Below are 20,789 nucleotides of genomic sequence, written 5' to 3' on the forward strand. Positions count from 1 at the left end.
GTTGAGCCTTTTGGAAGAGAGGTTTATTACTGTCTGGAGCCGTTGAATTTGTGGTTGTGGTTTGTCTTTAACCAGGTTGCTGTATTTCTTGACGTGTTTGTTTTTTATTTTTTGAAATTCTCTCTGTGCGGAAGTTTCCAAAATGTCAGAGAGAATCGACAAAAGTTCAGGGTTAAGAACAGTAGAGAGCTCTGAAAGTAAGGAGCCAATGGCGAGGCGTTCATCACTGCGAGGGCGGCATGAGTAGAGGCGATTTACTCGCGTAGTAATGCCAGGCTGGCACGTTTATATATACGGAGTGCTTTTTTGGAATGGAAATTGATCTTCATTTTAACGCAGTTCAGTATCACTCTTGTATCCCGACATCTTTTTAAAAAGGCCAGCCTATTTAGTTGTCTAGATAGTCGTAGTTTTGACTAAAGATCTACGAAAGATCAGCTCCCTCCTCTCTCTCTGCCTGGAGTTTACAAAGTACCCTGTTCCTGTAAGCTTGCATACTTTGGACAGACAGGCAGATCAGCATCCATCCGCCTGGAGGAACACAAGTCGTACATCGTTAAACACAACTATGGCCATTCAGGCTTGGCTGACCATGTTTTGGACACCACCCACAGAGTATCATGGAAGAAAACCACCATGCTCCACCACAACAAATTCAAGAAAGAGAGACTTTTCTTAGAAGCAGCAGCAGCTCTCAGAAACCAACCAAATCTAAATAAATACGGTTGCATTAAGCTTCCGAAGATTTGGGAAACACTCATCACCAGAGGTCCCACCTTACATTCCAGGCCACCTACTACCGCCCTTAGAGGGCGCTCCACCTAGATAGGACTTTAGTGTCACCCACGTGGTTGGGCTTAGTATTGTAAGTTTTTGTGTGCATGTTACATTAATTGTTTTTGTAATCCCCGTAGATGTCCTAGTGACTAGGACGAAATATAGGAAGTATTAAATTCTATTTTAATTCTTTTTGAGTGTTGTAAAAAATCCATTAAACCTCCAACATAATTTGAACTTGCCAAACTAATTTGCCTAAACATTTCCTACTCATCACCATCTATATATTCTCTGGTCTGTAGCAACATCCCACTAAATATCTTGTCCTATAAACATTCATCTCACAACATATGCTCTCAAAGCCATTAGTGTTATTTCCATTGAGATTCTGCCTCCTGAGAGCACACAATTCATCTATCATGAGTAACACTACACCATCACCACATTTACCTTCCCTATCCTGCCAAAATATGCTATACCTTCGATTTCTATTCCTGTTAGAATATCCTCCTCAATTAACCAAGTTTCAATAACCAACAACCTTTGGAGAGACTGGGTCAATCAATGCCACAAACTCATTCCCTTTATTCCTAATGCTCCTATCATTTGTATACAGAAAAACCAGTGTACTACGAGCCTTCTTATAGCCATTATTACCCCCCATACTCCACCTGGCTCTGTAATATATTGTACATCCCCCTATTTCTCAAGCCATTATCCCCACATGAGGCCATCCATGCAACATTCCACCTATGCAATTCAAATTTCTCTGTCCCGACATACTAACTTGCCCAGAAAACAACAGTATCCAAATGCCTGTGCCCTTCTGCATTCAAATGCAATCCGTCTCTTGCATACAGCTCCCATCTATCCTCAAACATATTACACACATCCACATATTCTACCCTTTTTCTTGCACATTCTCGCTATTATCTCATTCACCATCACTGATCTTCTCCTCTACTCTGCATTATCATACCTGGACAATATGCTCATATTTCCTTGAACACATTTCTGCTGAACTTGTCTAACATCAACCTCAAATCTCTTGCTACATGATTCACGTTACTTCTCAGGTCATTCATCCTAACCATTACTATCATCTTCACTTTCACCCCATCTTCACTGCCATTGCTACACTCACTATCATTCCACCAGGCAAGTGATCCTCCGGCACTTTCCTCTGCACACCCCTAATTATTGATATAATAACTAATATTTAAGGAATTGACAGCGTACATTAGAAATATAAATTAAATAAACTTTAATATATACTTTCCAATATTTCGGCAAACGTCAGTTGCCATCTTCTTGGGAACTTATTACAAAGACAAGTGCACACAAATACTACATAACAGCAAATGAGAACAGAAGCTAGGAAGTTAACATTTTCCTAAAGTCCTGATGGTACCCCCCTGGCTATATTAGTAGTTCTTGGCCTTTGGGCTGAAGTTCTTCTGATAAATGTTTCCCAAATTTGGGGCAGTCTCATGCATCCAAATTTGTTGAGGTTTGGCATGTTCCTAAGGGCCGAGGCTGATTCCATGAATAGTCTTTCATACTTGAACTTGCTGCGGTGTATTACTGTGGCTTTCTTCCATCTTATTCTGTGGCGAGTATCCAGAGCGTGGTCTGCAAGCCCAGAGTGGCTGTACTGGTGAAATCGGATGTAATCCTTGTGTTCTGAGATTCTGATATTTGCTGTCCTGCCTGTTTGGCCAAAGTAGGACAGTTTACAGCTGCAAGGGACCTGGTATACACCAGGTAGGTCTAGGGGAAGTGGTTGGTCTTTGGTGGAGCGGATAAGGGATGCCAGTTTTCTATGTGGTCTGTAACAAGTGGTCAAGTCATGTTTTTTTAAGATTTTATTGATTTTTTCTGAGGTGCCTCTGATGTAGGGAATAGTGATGGATTTAGAGTAATCTTTTTTGTGAAGGGAAGGGGGTGGTGGGTTGTGGATAACTGGGTTAAGTATTTTTTGGATTTTTTGGAGGGGGTAGCCGTTGGCTGAGAAAGTGTCACGGATGTGATTTAGTTCAGTGGTTAGGGCTTGATTATTAGAACAGATTATTTTTGCCCTGTTGAATAATGTTTTAATAACTCCATATTGTTGTGTGTGGGGGGGGGGATTGTTGGTGAATGTATCTGCCTGTATGGGTGGGTTTTCTATAAACTGAGAAAACCAAGGTTCCATCAGGTTGGCAGGTGACTAGTGTGTCTAGGAAGGGGAGGTTATTGTTTTCCTCTTTTTCCAGGGTGAATTTGATTCTAGGGTGTTGGTTGTTCAAGTGTGTTAGGAAGGAGAGGAGTGAATCCGGGCCATGTGGCCAAATAGCGAAAACATCATCAACATAGCGAAGCCATATGGTAGGTTTTTGTGGGGCTGAGTTTAAGGCTTTCTCTTCAAACATCTCCATGAAGAAGTTGGCCAAGGGTGGGGAAAGTGGTGAACCCATGGCTGTCCCCTCTATCTGTTTGTAGAATTTTTCCTGCCAAACGAAATAGCCTGAGTTCATTGTAAACTGAAATAGGGCTGAGATATCGGGAGGAAATTTAGCTTGGATTAGCTCTAAGGTTTCTTTGAGAGGGACATTCGTGAATAGGGAGGAGACATCAAAACTGACCATTATGTCATTGTGTTGGAGTGTAAGGTTTCCTATACTGGCTTTGAAGTGGGCTGAGTTTTTTATGTGTGATGGTGTATTGCCAGTATAGTGTGAGAGCGCTTTGGCTAAATGCTTGGCTAGTTTGTAAGTGGGGGAATCAATGCCATCCACTATGGGACGTAATGGCACATTTTCTTTGTGTATTTTTGGGAGCCCATATATGCGGGGGGGTCTAGAGTTATAGGGTTTTAGTCTGTTAGTAATCTCCACAGGCCAAGAAGTGACCTTCTTAAGGAGCCTATGGAGTTTTCTAATTTGTGAGTTGGTGGGATTGTAATTAATGGGGAGGTAAGTGGAACGATCTAATAATAAAGCTTTGAGCTTACCTGTGCAATCTTTAAGATTAAGTACCACAGTGGCGTTTCCCTTATCCGCTTTGGTGATCACTATATTTTTGTTTCTTTTCAATTCTTGTAGTGCCTTGTATTCACTACTGGATATGTTGGATTTTGGAGGTTTTGCTTTGTTGAGAACACAGGCTACATCCAATCTGATATCGTTGGCGATGTGGTTGGGCAGTTGGCGAATGTTGGGCAGTTGGCAAAGCAAAACCTCCAAAATCCAACATATCCAGTAGTGAATACAAGGCACTACAAGAATTGAAAAGAAACAAAAATATAGTGATCACTATATTTTTGTTGTCTACTTTGGCCAAACAGGCAGGACAGCAAATATCAGAATCTCAGAACACAAGGATTACATCTGATTTCACCAGTACAGCCACTCTGGGCTTGCAGACCACGCTCTGGATACTCGCCACAGAATAAGATGGAAGAAAGCCACAGTAATACACCGCAGCAAGTTCAAGTATGAAAGACTATTCATGGAATCAGCCTCGGCCCTTAGGAACATGCCAAACCTCAACAAATTTGGATGCATGAAACTGCCCCAAATTTGGGAAACTTTTATCAAAAGAACTTCAGCCCAAAGGCCAAGAACTACCAATATAGCCCGCCAGGGGGCACCATCAGGACTTTAGGAAAACGCTAGCGTCCTAGCCTCAGTCTCATTTGTTGTATTAGTACTTGTGTGCACGTGTCTTTTTAGTAAGTTCCCAAGAAGATGGCAACATAACGTTCGCCGAAATATCGGAAAGTGTATATTAAAGTTTATTTAATCTATATTTCCAGTATACGCTGTCAATTCCTTAAATATTAGTTATTATGTCTAACCAGCGTATCAGCCTCTCAACAAGAATAAAAAACCCTAATTATTGAATATCCATACATGACACTCTGAATAGATTTATTCATCCTTCTCTCACTGGCATCCCTGACTTATGATTTGCAATCTCTCTCTCTCTCTCTCTCTCTCTATTACCTTGCTTCCACATTCTCTCATCTTTCTGTAATTTCCTCTCTTCCTCCTGCTCTCTAATGCTGTTCTCTCATTCCTCTCACACTAGCCAACCTTTCTATCCTCCCAAGATCTTCATTCACCCTCCTCAACTAGGTCTTCATTCCTGCCATCTGCTTTCTCAGTAGCTCTCTCTCTACATTCTTCTTTCAATTGCCATTCACACACAATAATGGCCATCAAACAAACCATCTTCGTCTGCTAAACTACACAAGGTAAATCTATATGTAGGTCTTTGACCATCTACCCATCCTCCAACACACTACTGGCATCCACAAATCACCAGTTTCCAAAGCATTTTCTTCACTGCCGTTAAATCCCGAGAACGGGACACTCATGTCTCTCGGCACCTCCCACTGCCGGCATTTCATGCACACATACACATTCCTTTCTTGCATTTGCAACATTCTTAAACAACAGGCTGCATACATACTGCATACATAGCAAGCTACAAAATGTTCAATTAGGTTGCAAATAACATAGTCTTTAATTGGGGGGGGGGGGGGGGGGAATAGGGCTGTTACCAAAACTTGTGGCTGCCATGTTGAATATAATCACTACAAGTGGAGACAATACTGAGATTGTAAAATCCTAACTAAATACTAAACAAATACCACACAATTATACAAAAAAAATCATCAATTCGAATAGCGCAAACTTAAATATCAGTATTGTCAAGAAATAAACATTTTTTTTTTTTTTTTTTTTTTGAATTTATTTTGTAAAAATAGCTTGCATCACTCATTGCATCCATCTTAGCATACCACTTGAGGAGTACTCATCGTTGCTGAATGCTTGTAAATCCTGATGCATGCAGGTACAATATTCATTGATAAAGCAATGCTTACTCAAGATGGAGAGTGAATAATACTTGTAACAAATACTGATGCTAAGTGTATGCTATGCACTTTTTTGGAACCAATTAACTGAATCATGTGTTCAATTACCATCTCAGAGTTGAGTGAAGGGGGGGAGGATAGACAGACTTTCATTTCTTGCAAAACAAGATAGACCTTTTTTAGAGATTGTTCCTTTACTGACAGTAGCATATATTTGAATCATCAGGAATTCTGTCACATTTTTTTTCTCCAAAAGTTTCTGATCATCTGATTATTCCTATCCCAACTGTTTGATCGGGTAACTAAATCTTCTGACTCTAATCCTTTAAATTTTTTGCGTTTGGAGTCATGTGAAAGTTAGTTTACATGTGGAAAAGTAATGATAATGAACTACATAAGAAAATTCCGGATGCCTGCAGAACAACAGAAAGTAAGAGTGAGCATTATTTAATTACATAGATATTGGCATCCAAGTAGAGGGTAGACACTTTGAGCAACTATTGTAAGAGCTTCTTCTATGATAAAATAACTGATTCTTCCAACTTAAGAAAGTCTTAAGATGATATTAAAAATTTTGTATTTCAACCACAGCAATAAATGTTTAACATAGTTCTATCATTTTTTCTTACAATTATCACATCTCCCTACAAGTTAAAAATACAACATATGACTGGTATGTAACTTTTTTGTTTAAAACAGTCAAGGGATCAATCCATGAAGTTTACCAGATTCCTCCTGAAGCATTCTACATCAGTTAAAGCCCGATATCCTTTGAGGCGAGGGCTTGGCTTTTACTTTCAGAGATTTGGTTATATACAAATCAATAAAGTTATTCAAAATTTTAATATTTTTCAAACACATAATACTCCAAGAATAACAAATGAAATAATCAAGAGTTCATTCAATATGAAGTATGCCTTCATTAACTTATGCTTTAAAGAATTAAAGTATAAATACCCATAACATTAAAAATTTTAAGGATGGCATTAAGAAATTAAAAAAAAGATACCCAGGATAATTATAGCCTATGCTACTCTTTCACAAAAATACCTCAGTACATAAAACTGAAGCACAACCATTGCAATTTGAAAACCATCCATAATATTCAGTTACATTAAATGCTTTATGGCTCACTGTACACCTATATTTAAGTTGTTTTTAGAACAACTTAAACAACAAACTAAACAAATTAAATATAAAATGAGGTTTACAAGCCAATTACAATAAATTACTTGAGCTTACTTTCAAGGCATATTTAGGAAGCCAGCAAGGCAAGTTATCCTCTTTGTTGATAAATCCCCATTAAACATGAGGTCTCCATTCCTCTTCATCACCAGTACTGTCAAATCCAGGACGGAGAGAGGAGCGGCAGAGACCCCAAAATTTTTCTGGCTGTAGCTTCTTGTTCTGAGCTGTGAATTTCCATCCCATGTGGCATTTACATCTATCACATTCAGCTATAGTCCAGGCATACCTGAAAGAGATGCATAACTAAAAATAGCAAGCTTGGAAAAGTGTTTCCCAGTTTATGGCATTACAAGAGTGATCCAACATTTTAAGAAATTTGACATTTTAATCATGACAAACGAAAATCCATTCATCAATAAAATACAAGCCATTGTGTTACATCTTGATATGTCTTTCCACAACATATCCAGACACTGAAGAACTGAAAATAACTTTTCTGAGTATTGCTAGCATGTTTCAACAAGATATTACCTGAACTATTTTGGGAGATCCTGTCAATTTTCTAAACCCATCTGAATAAAGAACAGAGACATTTTCCCTATTGGCTTTTTGCCTGTTGCATGGATGATGAGAAAACTGGTATATTTATACATGTGTCAGATGCAGTTTGTTTTACATTTCTGTTACCTAATGCTAACAGAATGTTATCTATGGTATCTGTAGCCTTGTGAGGGCTACTGAGAAATTTGAAGATAAATGAGTCATGCTGAAAGGATTTTTTTTTTTTAGTTTGGCCAGTGATTTGATACTCACCAGAGTCATAGAGACCCATGATCACGAAGCAATAAATGTGCTTTAAAGTGAAATGCTAGTTATCCCAAATGATATACCAGCACTGCAATACTGAGGCTCCTTGCAGGATAAGCCACCTAACAAGGATCGTCTATCTTGCTGAAGTAACTCCCCACCTCCACTTTTCATGATGTCCATGAGTTGGATCACACAGGAAAAAATGGTGGTAGGATGTTGGACGCCCAGTGATGGTGATCTGGAAGATAGAGTTAAAAAGACTCAATGGAAGGCAATTCTAAGACTGATGCCATCTGTTTACTCCAATAATTTTTCTCAATACTTTCATACGTACTACCTAGTTTGTGATCAGCTGCTTTACTTATAACAAAACTTTCAGATCCTTAAGCTAAAATTAATGCACTGTGCACAACTAGATTAGTGTTTTAGTTACTTTTTCTCTTAATCTATATAAATTTAAATCAAATGGGTCCCCACCATACCAGTTCTGATTATTCTATTATCTATTTCGGAATTTAGCATGCCATCTTCAAAAATTATATTAATATAACTAAATAAAATATTCTATTTGTTCTACATGTTCTCCACGGAGAGAACAGCTGATGCCATGATCCTGCCTATTTTCATAGTTTGTCTTTTTTTTTTTTTTCTCATTTTCATACCAAACTTGTTACAGCAATTATTCAAAATAGTTAGAATCCTGAACCCTGTAAGTAATATTTAGAAGCATTACTTCTAGATAATGTAAAGACATAGTTTAATATACCTGATCTTGATGTACCACTTTACTTCACAATGTGATCCATGTAGATTAATAACAGTGCAAATAGAATACACCTTTTGTATTTCAAAAGATCATCCTCCTATACCTCCTATATGAATTACAACTTCAAGTCTCCTTATCTCTTACATTTTGTTTACCTATGACATCCTGTTTACTTCTCATAACTGAAGCATTTTAAACAGCTTTTCTCTTTGCACTTAATTCATGTACCTATTCCAGAACTAAAAAACATAAGTAAAGATTCTGATATTCTCATAATTTCTCAACTATTTTTTTAAAGTTAAAACCTGATCTTATCAACCCTATCTGACCTGAACCAATGACAAATGTATTTCTCTTCCACAATTTTCTTCTTCCTCTTCTCAAAATCTGCCTGCATAAATCTTACTGGAAACACATAGCAAAATTCTTCTAATTCTCACATTTTTCAAATTCCATTTTTATAATTTAGCACTACTCTGAGAGCCACTGCAAAACATCTCTACCTTCATACTACTACATTTAAGCATTTATGGTCTAATATCAATTACTGCAAATGCCTTTCCACATTAAGTATTGATATATATACTCCTCACTGAATTTCTCTTTAATATTTTCTACCACTGAACTGTTAATGCCTATCTAATTAACTAATCTTTCCAAGTAATTACTCCATATATTAAAAATATCAGCTTCAGTTTTTGTGTCACATTTATCACCTCTGATCCCTTTGTACTGTTCTCAATTTTGAAGCTTTTTTTTTTTTTTTATAATAGTTTCAATAAATTTTAACACCTTCTTAATATTTATTTAATATTCTTACTAAAGTCTATTCATGACTTTTGTTTAGCTATCTATCTAGATATTCTATTTTTTTTTTTTTTTTCTATATTCACTTTTGGTACAGCCATGGATGTCAGTTTGAATGAAGTCCTTTTTGGATGGAAATGCCTAGGCTTGAATCTAAGATACAAAAAAAAAAAAAAAAAAAAAAGTATCCTATCTTCTGAGATGAAGGTGAATTTGCCAGTCTCATTTGAAGGTTTTCCCCCCAATCCCCCGGAAACCCTGGTTTATCATCACAAACCAACAAAAACCAGTCGGGAAAGCGCGCGCGCACACACAAGAATACATATTTAGGCATAAGACTAAAATCTTAGTTTATTCTAAAATTCTCATATAAAAAGCAATCCATGTAGATCATAGATCTTAAGAGCCCGTAAGCATCACAGATTATTATTATTCACTCAGGGCACATGCTGTTTTACATGCTAGACCAGAAGTCTAACTTCTGGAATCCACCATAAATTTCAGATTTTTCTATCTTTGAAGACAACTTGACCACATTACACTCCAAATGAATCAATCAATGTTATCTTCATATTTGTATAGGCAATCTGAAAAGTTTGGTTGTTGTTTGAAAACTCTTTCATTTTCTTTTGAAAAATACAGGTGCCCCTCACTTATTCGTGACGTGAGGGACAAGAACACAGGCAAAAAGCAAAACCTAGCTTTATTTAGCTTGCAAATGCATTTTGGCTGTTGAAAATGCAACGCATTATATATCACTCGCGAATGCGTGCGAAAGCTAAATAACATGCTAGGACACACAGAAGTACAGTAAAATGAACAAAAGATTAACTTCAAATATTTTTGATCCATTTTTGAACCACTACATTTTGATCCTTGCAAGTCAATTGAGAGAAGAAGCCTGTGGAAGGTTGGCGAAACATGGCAGAAGAACAAACCAAGTGGCAAGTATAAGGATCATCGTCATATACAGGTACGACGTAAAGGTACAAAAAGTGTAGAACTACTATTTGTGGGGGGGGGGACTGCATATATAGAGCCTATTAAGGAATGTAGAGAAATGACTAGATCCCCTGACTACATTTAAGCTAATGTCCATCCCTTACTTTTTCAAGGTACATCCCATTGGTAGGTATTTCTATCTACAAATGACAACAGGCTAGCAATTCAAGATTTAGCCAACAAAATTGTATTATTGTCTTAAACCAAAACAAAAATGATGGTATAACATGGAGTTTTTTGCCAGTATTAGTGTTGACAATTGACAATATTAGTGTTGGTGCAATAAAGAACATAAAAATAAGTAAGATTCTTCTAAATAACAAATACAAAATGTTACATTCAAGCAATAATAATCATGAAAAGGAAGGAGCTATAGCATTCAACACAAGGAACCTTCTTGAATGGAAGGCAACATCAAGTAGAGTGGTGTGCATAAACACCAAAATGGGGAACTAGACAAGAAGACTAATTTGTGCTTAGTCCTGCAAAAGGTTCTAATAAGGAAGTGGAATTTGAGTTATTAGAGAAGGCAGCTACATAAAGAAAATGGAAAATTATCATTGTTGTAGATCTAAACAGTAGAGTAGGAAATGAATATCAGCCATAGAGAAAAGAACACAGCTAATAATAATGGTGAATACCTGCTGGAGTTCTGTTCAGGACAGACAAGGATTACTAACACTATGTTCCAACATGAAAATGTGCACAGGTTAACAAGTAAGTCAGCATATGCTCTTAGAGAATCTAGAGAAAAACATAAACAAAACTATGTGTAAAAGTAACTGAATGAAAGTCATGGGAAGATTTCAGTAAAAACATAAAAAATAAATATATAAAGATGCCACAATATTCTTGAAGCCATTGAATAAAAGCTTAGAAACTGAGGAAAGAGTAAAAGGAATCAGAGATGAAAAAAGTGATGTTTAAATTGAAGGGCATTCTAGATGTCTGGAGTAAATGCATTTAAAGAATGTTAAACGAAATAGGAAATAACAGAATTATAGTAGAAAATTCTCAAGAGGAATGCAGTACTAGCTGCATTCCTCTTGAGGAATCAGTACTTGAAGTTCAAAACAACATCAAAAACCTGAAATGTGGAAAAACTTTTTTTTCGTAGTTACATGGTGATTGACATTCATTCTAATAAACTTCAAATAAACTTAGTTATACTTCAAGTTTATATAATATAAACCAAAATCATTACTTGATGTTATAACCTTCATATCAAGCTCATAATTTGGAGTATACATGTATATATACAGAAAGACATGCTACATTAGAATACACACTGTATACTAATATCACGTTAATTTGGTCAACTGTTAACATTACTGGCCTGACCGCTGAGGAAAAACTAAGTCAAACCTCAAGTCCTGTTATCTGTTTGGAGATAAAAAATTACTAACAGATAAATTAACAAAAGTTAGGTCCAAGATTACTGATGGATAAATTACAACCAAAACAATAATGATGATGGACAATATATGAAATAATAGTTGAAATTATTGTAATCCTAAAGTTCTCTAGCAAACCCTCAATTTAGAGTCATAAGAGAGTTTGCTGGAGAACTTAAAAGAAGTTAGGTGTGTCATCCATATTCTTGGGTTTTTTAGGCCACCATTGGTGTTTAGATTTCCTGGTGTGGTGGCCAGGGAAAAGAAAGCCCAACTGTAGGCCATGCATGTCGTACGAGGCGACTAAAATGAGTACCCAGTGCCTGGGGGTATATCTGGGTCACATTGTCTCCAGGGGTCATAAATACAGAGGCCTGGTCCTCCAGGTTGGAGGTTGGACTAGAAAAAAACAACTTGTCATGAAATCTAAAGAAATAACTGCTGGATGGACTAAATGCGACAAAATGGCAAATGTCTTAAGGATTTGAAAATTGGGTCATGGAACGTACTTTCTCTTTACCGATCTAGAGCTTTAAAAATGCTGCTGGAGCAATTGGATAAATACAGGATACTTGTTACGGCTATACAAGAAATGAGATGGACAGGAGAGGGGATTATGGAAAAGAAAAATCATATTTTTTTTTTATAGCTGCCAAAAGAAAGATCACATATTTCGAATAGGTTTCATTATAAACAAGAGGATAAAACATCTTATCATGGACTTCAAAGCAAACTCACCTCTATTGTGTGGGTTACAAATTAAAGGAGAGTTTTCAACTACAGTTTTATCTGTACATACTCCAAATGAAGAAAAGAATGATGTGGTAAAAGAATTCTTTTATGATGAATTAGATAAGATCTATGGGGAATGTCCAAAGAAGGATGCTATATTTATTATTACAGGTGATTTATTTCTCATAGACAGGCTTATACGTTGGTTATGCATTTCTAAATATCACTTAGGGAATTGAACAACGTAAATCCGAATATAAATTAAATTATACTTTAATAAATATTTCCGATATTTCGGCTATCATTCTCCTAGAAGCTATCATTCTCCTAGAAGTCCTGATGGTGCCCTCTAGCAAGCTAAGTAGGTGTTCTTGGCCGTTGGGCTGAAGGTCTGCTGATGTATGCCTCCCAAATTTGGGGCAGTCACATACAACCATATTTGTTGAGGTTTGGAGAGTTTCTTAGGGCTGAGGCTGATTCCATAAATAGTCTTTCGAATTTGTATTTGCTACGGTGTATTACTGTAGCTTTCTTCCACCGTATTCTGTGGCGTGTATTCAGAGCATGGTCTGCAAGACCAGAATGGCTGTACTTGTGAAACCGGATATAGTCCTTGTGTTCAGAAATTCTGATATTCGCTGTCCTGCCCATTTGGCCAAAGTACATATAGGCGATTTAAATGCCAAGATAGGCAAAGAGGATACACACAGGCCAAATATTGGGAAATATTAGTTTACATAATGAGACTAATGATAATGGGAGTGGATTGATCAACTTTGCTTCTTCAAGAAATATGGTTATTGGTAGTACAATGTTTAATCATAAAAAAGATATTCACAAAAGGGGTGCTTAAGGGTCAAAGCTATATAACTGAGAGGAGACCTCCACATAGCTTTTAAAGGAATGCGGAGAACCGATCAGGGCTTCTGACCTAATGTCCAATCCTCACCTTCTTGTGGTGCACACTGTTAGGTAACTACCTGGATACTGAATGAACGAGGATGGGCTGGCAATTTCGGATTTAGCTAACCAAATTCTTTTCTTTATTGGCTTAAACCAAAATAAAAAATGATGATACAACATGACAGAATTTCATGCCAGCTGGGACGCCGCCGGTTAAACAAGGCCCCTGTTGTTTTCGCCAGGGAACCACGGCAAACCGCGAAAACTCAGCTACTGGAATAAATCCTAAAACCCACCCTAACTCAATATCACTAGAATTTAAGATCAGTATTATCGACATAAGAAGCCTGAATTGGCAAAGAAAGAGAGCTAGCTGAGGAACTGGATAAGTACCAGATCGACATAATAGGGGTGACTGAAACAAAAAAGGCAAAACTGGTGAGATCTTTCTGAGCAATAAATGCAAAATGTTATATTCAGGCAATGACAATCAAGGAAAAGAAGGGGTAGCCATAGTATTCAACACTAAATACGAGGTTAATCTTCTTGAATGGCGGGCAGTCTCAAGTAGAGTGATGTGGGCAAATATGAGAATGGGGAACTGTACAATGAGACTTATTTGTGCCTATGGACCCACAGAAGGTTCTACTAAGGTAGAAGTGGAGGAATTTTTTGACGCTTTAGAGAAAGCAACTGACACAAAAAAAGGAAAAGTTGGTCCTTGTTGGGGATCTAAATAGCAGAGAAGGAAATGATTGTGAGACATACAAAAATATTTTGGGAAAATTTGGAGAAAAGAGCAAAGCTAATAATAATGGCAAATACCTGATTGATTTCTGCTCAGGACATGGGCTGGTTATTACTAACACTATGTTCCAACATACAAATGTGCACAGATTCACATGGAGAGAAGAGGCAACGAATAAAAAAAAAAGTATCATCGACTATGTTATTGTTGATAGTGATGTTTTCTCCCTGGTACAGGTCACCAGTGCGTAGAGAATTTGAAATTGGAGGTTGTCACCATTTAGTCTTGAGCAGGATAAAATTGAATTTCATATTGAAAAGAATAACATGTAAGAAAGTTTTAAAGCGAATAAAAGTTGAGCAGCTCTCAGATGTTAACTGTAGACTAAAATACATAAACATGATTGAAGAAAAAATGAGAGTTTTTTGAGAACAGGAACCAAACCTTGGAGATTCAGTGGCAAGCCTTGAACAAAACCATGATTCAGCCAGAGAGGCATGTGGTGAGGTTGTAAAGATAGAAAAATTAGAACTCCATGGTGGACACAGGAAGTTAATGAGGCAGTGAAAGAAAATAAGAAAGCATATCAAAAGTTCCTAAGAGCAAATAAGTCAGCTTGTGCTCTTAGAGAATACAGAGATAAATGTAAGAAAGCTAAACGCTCTGTAAAACTAGCTAAACAAAAGTCATAGGAGGACTTTGGTAAGAACATAGAAAATAAATATCAAGAAGGTGGTAAGATATTCTGGAGGTTGTTGAAGAAGCTCAGAAATGGAGGAAAGAGTGCTGTAAAAGGAATTAGAGATGATAACGGTGACATGAAATCAGGAGAAAAAGATATCCTTGAAGTATGGAGAAATTACTTCGAAAAATTGCTAAATGAAACAAGCAGTGATGACAGCAGAATGGCAAAAAACACTGACCAGGCATGCAGTCAGGAATATATATCCAAACTTGAAGTAGAAAAAATAGGCCATCAAAAGCTGAAATTTAGAAAGGTAGCAAGGGTAGATGATATTCGACCAGAAATGCTCACGTATGGAGGTATAAAAGTCTTACAGTGGCTGCACTGCATGGTTCAGAAGGCCTGGACAGAGGGACAAATTCCAGATGATTGAAGTAGAGCTCTCATAGTACCCATATATAAAAAGGTAAATAAAACTGAAGGTGAGAATTACAGAGGTATTTCTCTACTGAGTGTTCCTAGTAAGATATATGCAAGTATACTTGAGAAGGATTGTGGAAGACAGCTTGGTGAAGAACAAGCTGGATTCAGGCCAAATAGAGGTTGTCAGGATCAGATTTTCACTTTACAACAGATAGTTGAGAAATCATGGGAATATAACAAAGATCTGTATTTAAGTTTTGTAGATCTGGAAAAGGCATATGACAAGGTGCGAAGAGAGAAGGTATTTAAAATGATACAAGTTACATGGTATCAATGGGACATTAAATAAAGCAATACTTAGTCTTTATTTGAGGGTTTTTTTTTTTTAAATAACGAAACCTGTGGAGCGATCATAATTAAAAGAAACACATGTATTAACCACAGTGAAAATTATTTAATTGTAAATATTTCATCCTAAGTATCTTAGGACATCATCAGTACAGTAGTTTAAAACAATAATAGGAATAACATACAGTTAGGGCGCATGGTTACAATAGAATCTCATTAAACGTGAATAACAAAATGTGGTTACACGCTTTTAATGAGATTCTATTGTAACCATGCGTCCTAATTGTATGTTATTCCTATTATTGTTTTAAACTACTGTACTGATGATGTCCTAAGATACTTAGGATGAAATATTTACAATTAAATAATTTTCACTGTGACTAATACGTGTGTTTCTATTAACTTATTTGAGTTGTAAATCAGCAGTTAGAATTGAAGGAAGTACAGGAAGATGGTTTAATGTTAAATCTGGGGTCAGAAAGGATGTACATTATCCCCTCTGTTATTCATTATCTATATGGATCACATTATGAAGGAAAGTGGTATTAAACCTAATATCAAAATTGGAGGTTTTAATCTCAGCTCTTTGCTTTATGTGGATGATGTTCTACTTCTAAATAAATCCGCTACAAGACTGCAAGATTCCCTGACTAAATTGAATAACTGTTGTAATAGATATGGTATGAAGGTCAGCATTAAAAAGACAAAGACAATGAAAATAGGCAGAAACATTGAAAATATCAACTGTATTGTGAATGGAGAACCTATAGAACAAGTAAAACATTTCAGCTTTTCAGCTATTTAGGCACGATTTTTAGCGAAGATAGTAAATTAAATATGGAAATTGACAACAGAATCAACAAAACTGATATGGTAGGCAGTCAACAGAATAAATTTATAAATTTATATGGAATAAGAGAGAAATTAGCCAAAACACTAAATTAACTGTATATAAGACAGTATTCAAGAGAGCTGGGTCAGAAGTAAAACACTTAACCAAAGACTAGAGACTGCAGATATGAGAGTCCCCAAAAAGATTAGGGGCATGAACAGATGGCATCAATGGTAATATCATATTAGAAACAAGGATATTAGGAAAGAACGTGCCACTGTCAGCATCCAGAAATGTGTTAGCAGAGCTAATCTCAGGTGGTATGGTCACTCAAACAGAATGGGAGAGGAAAGATTAGCATAACAAGTGTTCTCTGCCAGTTTGGCAGGAAAAAGACTCCAAGGAAGACCAAGATACAGGTCTTCTTCTCTCTTCCATCATCTATGTGGATGATGAGGCCGAATGAACTCTTTCCACTTCTGTCTGTCCCGGAAGAGTCTGAACAATTCTGTCCAGTTTGGTGTCGCTTGTTGTGATTTGGTTTTCAGGTCCTCTTTTATTTTGTCTATCCATCTAATTCTGGGCCGTCCTTTGGATCTTTTACCTTCCATCATTGTATTCAGGGCTTTAGATGGTAGTCTTTCTGTTCCCATTCTGGTCACATGGACAAACCATCGCAGTCTTCTTTCTTGGATTTTGTCTATTATTGTTATTTCTTGTTTTAGTCGTTTCCTTATGTCTTTGTTTCTTAGTCGATCCAGCAGAGAACCTCCAAGTAATCTTCTTAGCCAACCCATTTCAGTAACTAATAATTTTTTCTCTTCAGCCTTTTTGAGATTCCAGCATTCACTTCCATAGAGGAGTATTGGGAGGACCATTGTTTCATACATTCTTACTTTTGTTACTTGTTTGATGTCTCTTGACTTCCATATTTTATTAAGTCGTCCAAAAGTTTGGGATGCTTGACTGATTCATCTGTTTATATCTTTTATAATTTCACCATTGTACTCATTAACACCTCCAAGGTAGGTGAAGTTTTCTTCCTGCTCTAGATTTTTACTATCAATTTCAATTTTCAGATTGGTGCTTCTTTTTCCTATTTGTATAATTTTTGTTTTGTCTATATTTATGTTTAATCCAGATTTTATACACTCCTCCTTTATTTATCAGAAATTCGCTGTAGATTTTCTTCTGTGCTTGCAAGTAATGCAATGTCATCTGCAAATTTCAAATTTGTCACATTTTTCCCACATTTGTCACATTCACTTCCATAGAGGAGTATTGGGAGGACCATTGTTTCATACATTCTTACTTTTGTTACTTGTTTGATGTCTCTTGACTTCCATATTTTATTAAGTCGTCCAAAAGTTTGGGATGCTTGACTGATTCATCTGTTTATATCTTTTATAATTTCACCATTGTACTCATTAACACCTCCAAGGTAGGTGAAGTTTTCTTCCTGCTCTAGATTTTTACTATCAATTTCAATTTTCAGATTGGTGCTTCTTTTTCCTATTTGTATAATTTTTGTTTTGTCTATATTTATGTTTAATCCAGATTTTATACACTCCTCCTTTATTTATCAGAAATTCGCTGTAGATTTTCTTCTGTGCTTGCAAGTAATTCAATGTCATCTGCAAATTTCAAATTTGTCACATTTTTCCCATATATTTTGATTCCGGAGTCTTCATTGTTTAAGGCCTTACTGGTTGCTTCTTCCAGTGTAAGATTGAACAGGCCTGGTGAGAGATTGCATCCCTGTCTTACTCCGCTCTCTGTGTGGAAACAGTTGGTTAAGGTATCTTCCATTCATACTGCACTTTCAGATTTCTCATACAGATTCTTTATTATTCTTATGGTTTTTTTGGGAATTCCAAATTTTTCCATAGTTCTCTTCTACGGATTGAATCAAATGCCTGATGAAAGTCTATGAAATTTATGTAGCAACTTTGGTTGTACTCTATTGTCTTGTCTATTAGCTGTCTTAATGTGAATAGTTGATCAATTGTGCTTCGTCCTAGTCTGAAACCGGCTTGTTCTTCTCCTAGTGCCTGTTCTATATATGGCTTAATTTGTTTTTGAAGTACTTTAGTAAAAACCTTACTTGGAATACTGAGGAGGCTAATGCCTCTGTAATTATTGCATTCTGTTTTATCCCCTTTTTTGTATATAGGAGTTATGATTGATTTGGTCCAATCAGTAGGCACTGCTTCGTTTTTGTAGATCATTTCAAATAATGTTTTTAATGGTTTTCCAAAAGTTGTTCCTTTCCTGCTTTTAAGCATTCTGCATGTATTTGATCAATGCCAGGTGCTTTCCTAGTTTTTTTCTATGCTGTGTGCTATTATTTCTTTGGTAAAGATATTTGTTTCCTCTTCCATTTCAGTGGCTGGAATCTTAATATCCTGGGAGCTGTTTTTATTATAAAAATTTTTGAAGTATTCTTCCCATCTGGCCATTCTTTTTGTTTTACTTTAGTTGTCCCTCTTTGTTTTTGATCATTATAATTGTTGTTGTCCGTGTCTTACTAATTTGGTCTATTTGTTTATATAATCCATGAAGGTTATTTTCTTGTGATAGCTTTTCTGCCATTTTGCATTTTCTTCTAACCAGTTATTCTTGTCTCTTTTAACTAGTTTTCTAATTTCTCTGGTTAATCTATTATATCATTTCTGTTATAGTTCTGTTTTAGTTATATGCTTTTCCTTTGATCGCTTAACCTTTTTACTTCATTTGAGATCCAATCCTTTTTACTTCCTCTTTCTGTGTAACCTATTGTTTTTTCTTCCGAATTTAATATTATTTCCTTTAATTTGCACCAATGTTCTTCGATGTTTATATTCTGTTTTGGTAGTTCCTTCAGGTTTTTATCTAGTTTTAGTTGATATTTTCTTAGAATATTGTTGTCTCGTAGTTTTTTTACATTTAGTCTCCTTTTGACTCTAAAAGTGCTTCCGGATTTTTAACTGGTCCACAATCTGCAGAGGATCTGCAGTTTAGGACACTTGATGTCCATCTTTGGTTTACAATAATATAGTCTATCATATTCTTGGTTTGTCTGTCTGGTGATATCCATGTCCATTTTCTTTGGGGTTTTGAATGTTTAAAGAGAGTGTTGGTTATTGTTAGTCTATTATTTGAGCAGAAGTTTAGCAGTAATGGGGGACTTAAATAAATTAAAATTAAAAAAAATTACTTAAAGCAGTAATTGTAATGGGGGACTTAAATGCAAAAGTAGGCAAAGACAGGTATCCCAGTCTTTGCTTACTTTTGCGTTTAAGTCCCCCATTACAATTAGGAGATCTTGACTTGATGTCTACTGTACTGCTTTTTGCAAATTTATATAGAATCGATGTCATCTTCTGATGATGTCAAAGTTGGTGAGTATACTTAAATAATAGTTAGTGATCTGATTGATGTTTTAAATCTTGCTTTAATTGTCCTAGGTGAGATAAGATTGTAGGACAATAGAGAGTTTTGAGCCTTTGGTTTTAATATAAGTGCTACTCCTTCTTGGTGTTTGTTGTCCTCCCTGCCTGAAGTTAAGATTTTGTACTGTCCATGGTGGAATTCTCCTTTTCCAGTCCATCTGGTTTCGCAGAGTCCAATCACTTCCCATCCGTAGTTGTCTAATTCATGCAGTAGTATTTCCAATGCTCCTTCCTGGTGAAGAGTTCTTACATTCCATGTTCCTATGCTTGTTTTTCCTGTCTATTAGGTGATGTTTTGTTCCAATAGCATATTTTTCGCCTTCACTATCTTGGTTCCCTAATAGTGGGTGCGACCCTTGTTTGACCAAGCGACGGTCGAGCCGGCATGTATCTTTAGGTTGGTTAGGGTTCATTCGGTTTCAATGGTTAAGTTTTTGTCAAGTGTCAACCACCACTCCTTGACCTGAATTCAGCCACTTTTTTTAGTAGAGAGTGGAAACTACAGTTGAAAGGAAAGAGTCACTCCCTTGCCCTCAAGTTGCTCTAATAGCACTGGGGGGGAGTAAGAAGTAAGAGAGAGTAGAGGGAAAGAAGAGTAGAAGACCAGTCTCCAGAAGATATGATATACCAAGTGTATATTGTATGAAGTAATATCAGGTCTAGCTTTGGTATCTAGGGTTTGCCATGCCCGTACTCACCAATGTGAGCCCCTGAGGTAATGGTATCCCTTGATATATGCGGCTTTGATTAATGCAGTTCTGATTAGTGCAAAAAAAATTATTGCGACCATAAACTTGATATATGCGGTATTGAATTTGATTAGTGCAGCCCAAAAAGTTTGAAAATAAGCAAAGCGTTAGACTTGGTCAATGAAACTGATCAGATCACATGGTACGAGTCATGCTCCAATGTTAGTAACTCACTCTCGGCCTCAGTCTCAGTGCTTCAATTTATCAGTAGAGCGTGGCACATACAGACGTATATATGTACGTATTATAGTGTACGCTTACGGCCTATCCGCATATCACGTAATTTTCAAATTATGTAAAGCATTATCCTTCATAACCATGGCCTTGAAAAAG

General features: G+C 36.5%; 1 protein-coding gene across 1 annotated transcript in view; it reads right to left on the reverse strand.

Annotated features, from left to right (window-relative positions):
- Nucleotides 1-20,789, reverse strand: part of LOC150108394 (protein cereblon-like) — a 293,909-nt gene that overhangs the window by 80,582 nt on the left and 192,538 nt on the right. The window contains exon 9 of the mRNA XM_090415815.1: nt 6,881-7,112. Within this exon, the coding sequence (XP_090271941.1) occupies nt 6,941-7,112 (172 nt within the window). The 3' untranslated portion in view covers nt 6,881-6,940. The remainder of the gene's footprint in view (nt 1-6,880; nt 7,113-20,789) is intronic.

This window comes from Typopeltis vanoorti, chromosome 3, assembly GCF_054136105.1.
Source record: "Typopeltis vanoorti isolate ZY-2024b chromosome 3, IOZ_Tvanoo_1.0, whole genome shotgun sequence".
NCBI lineage: Eukaryota > Metazoa > Arthropoda > Arachnida > Uropygi > Thelyphonidae > Typopeltis > Typopeltis vanoorti.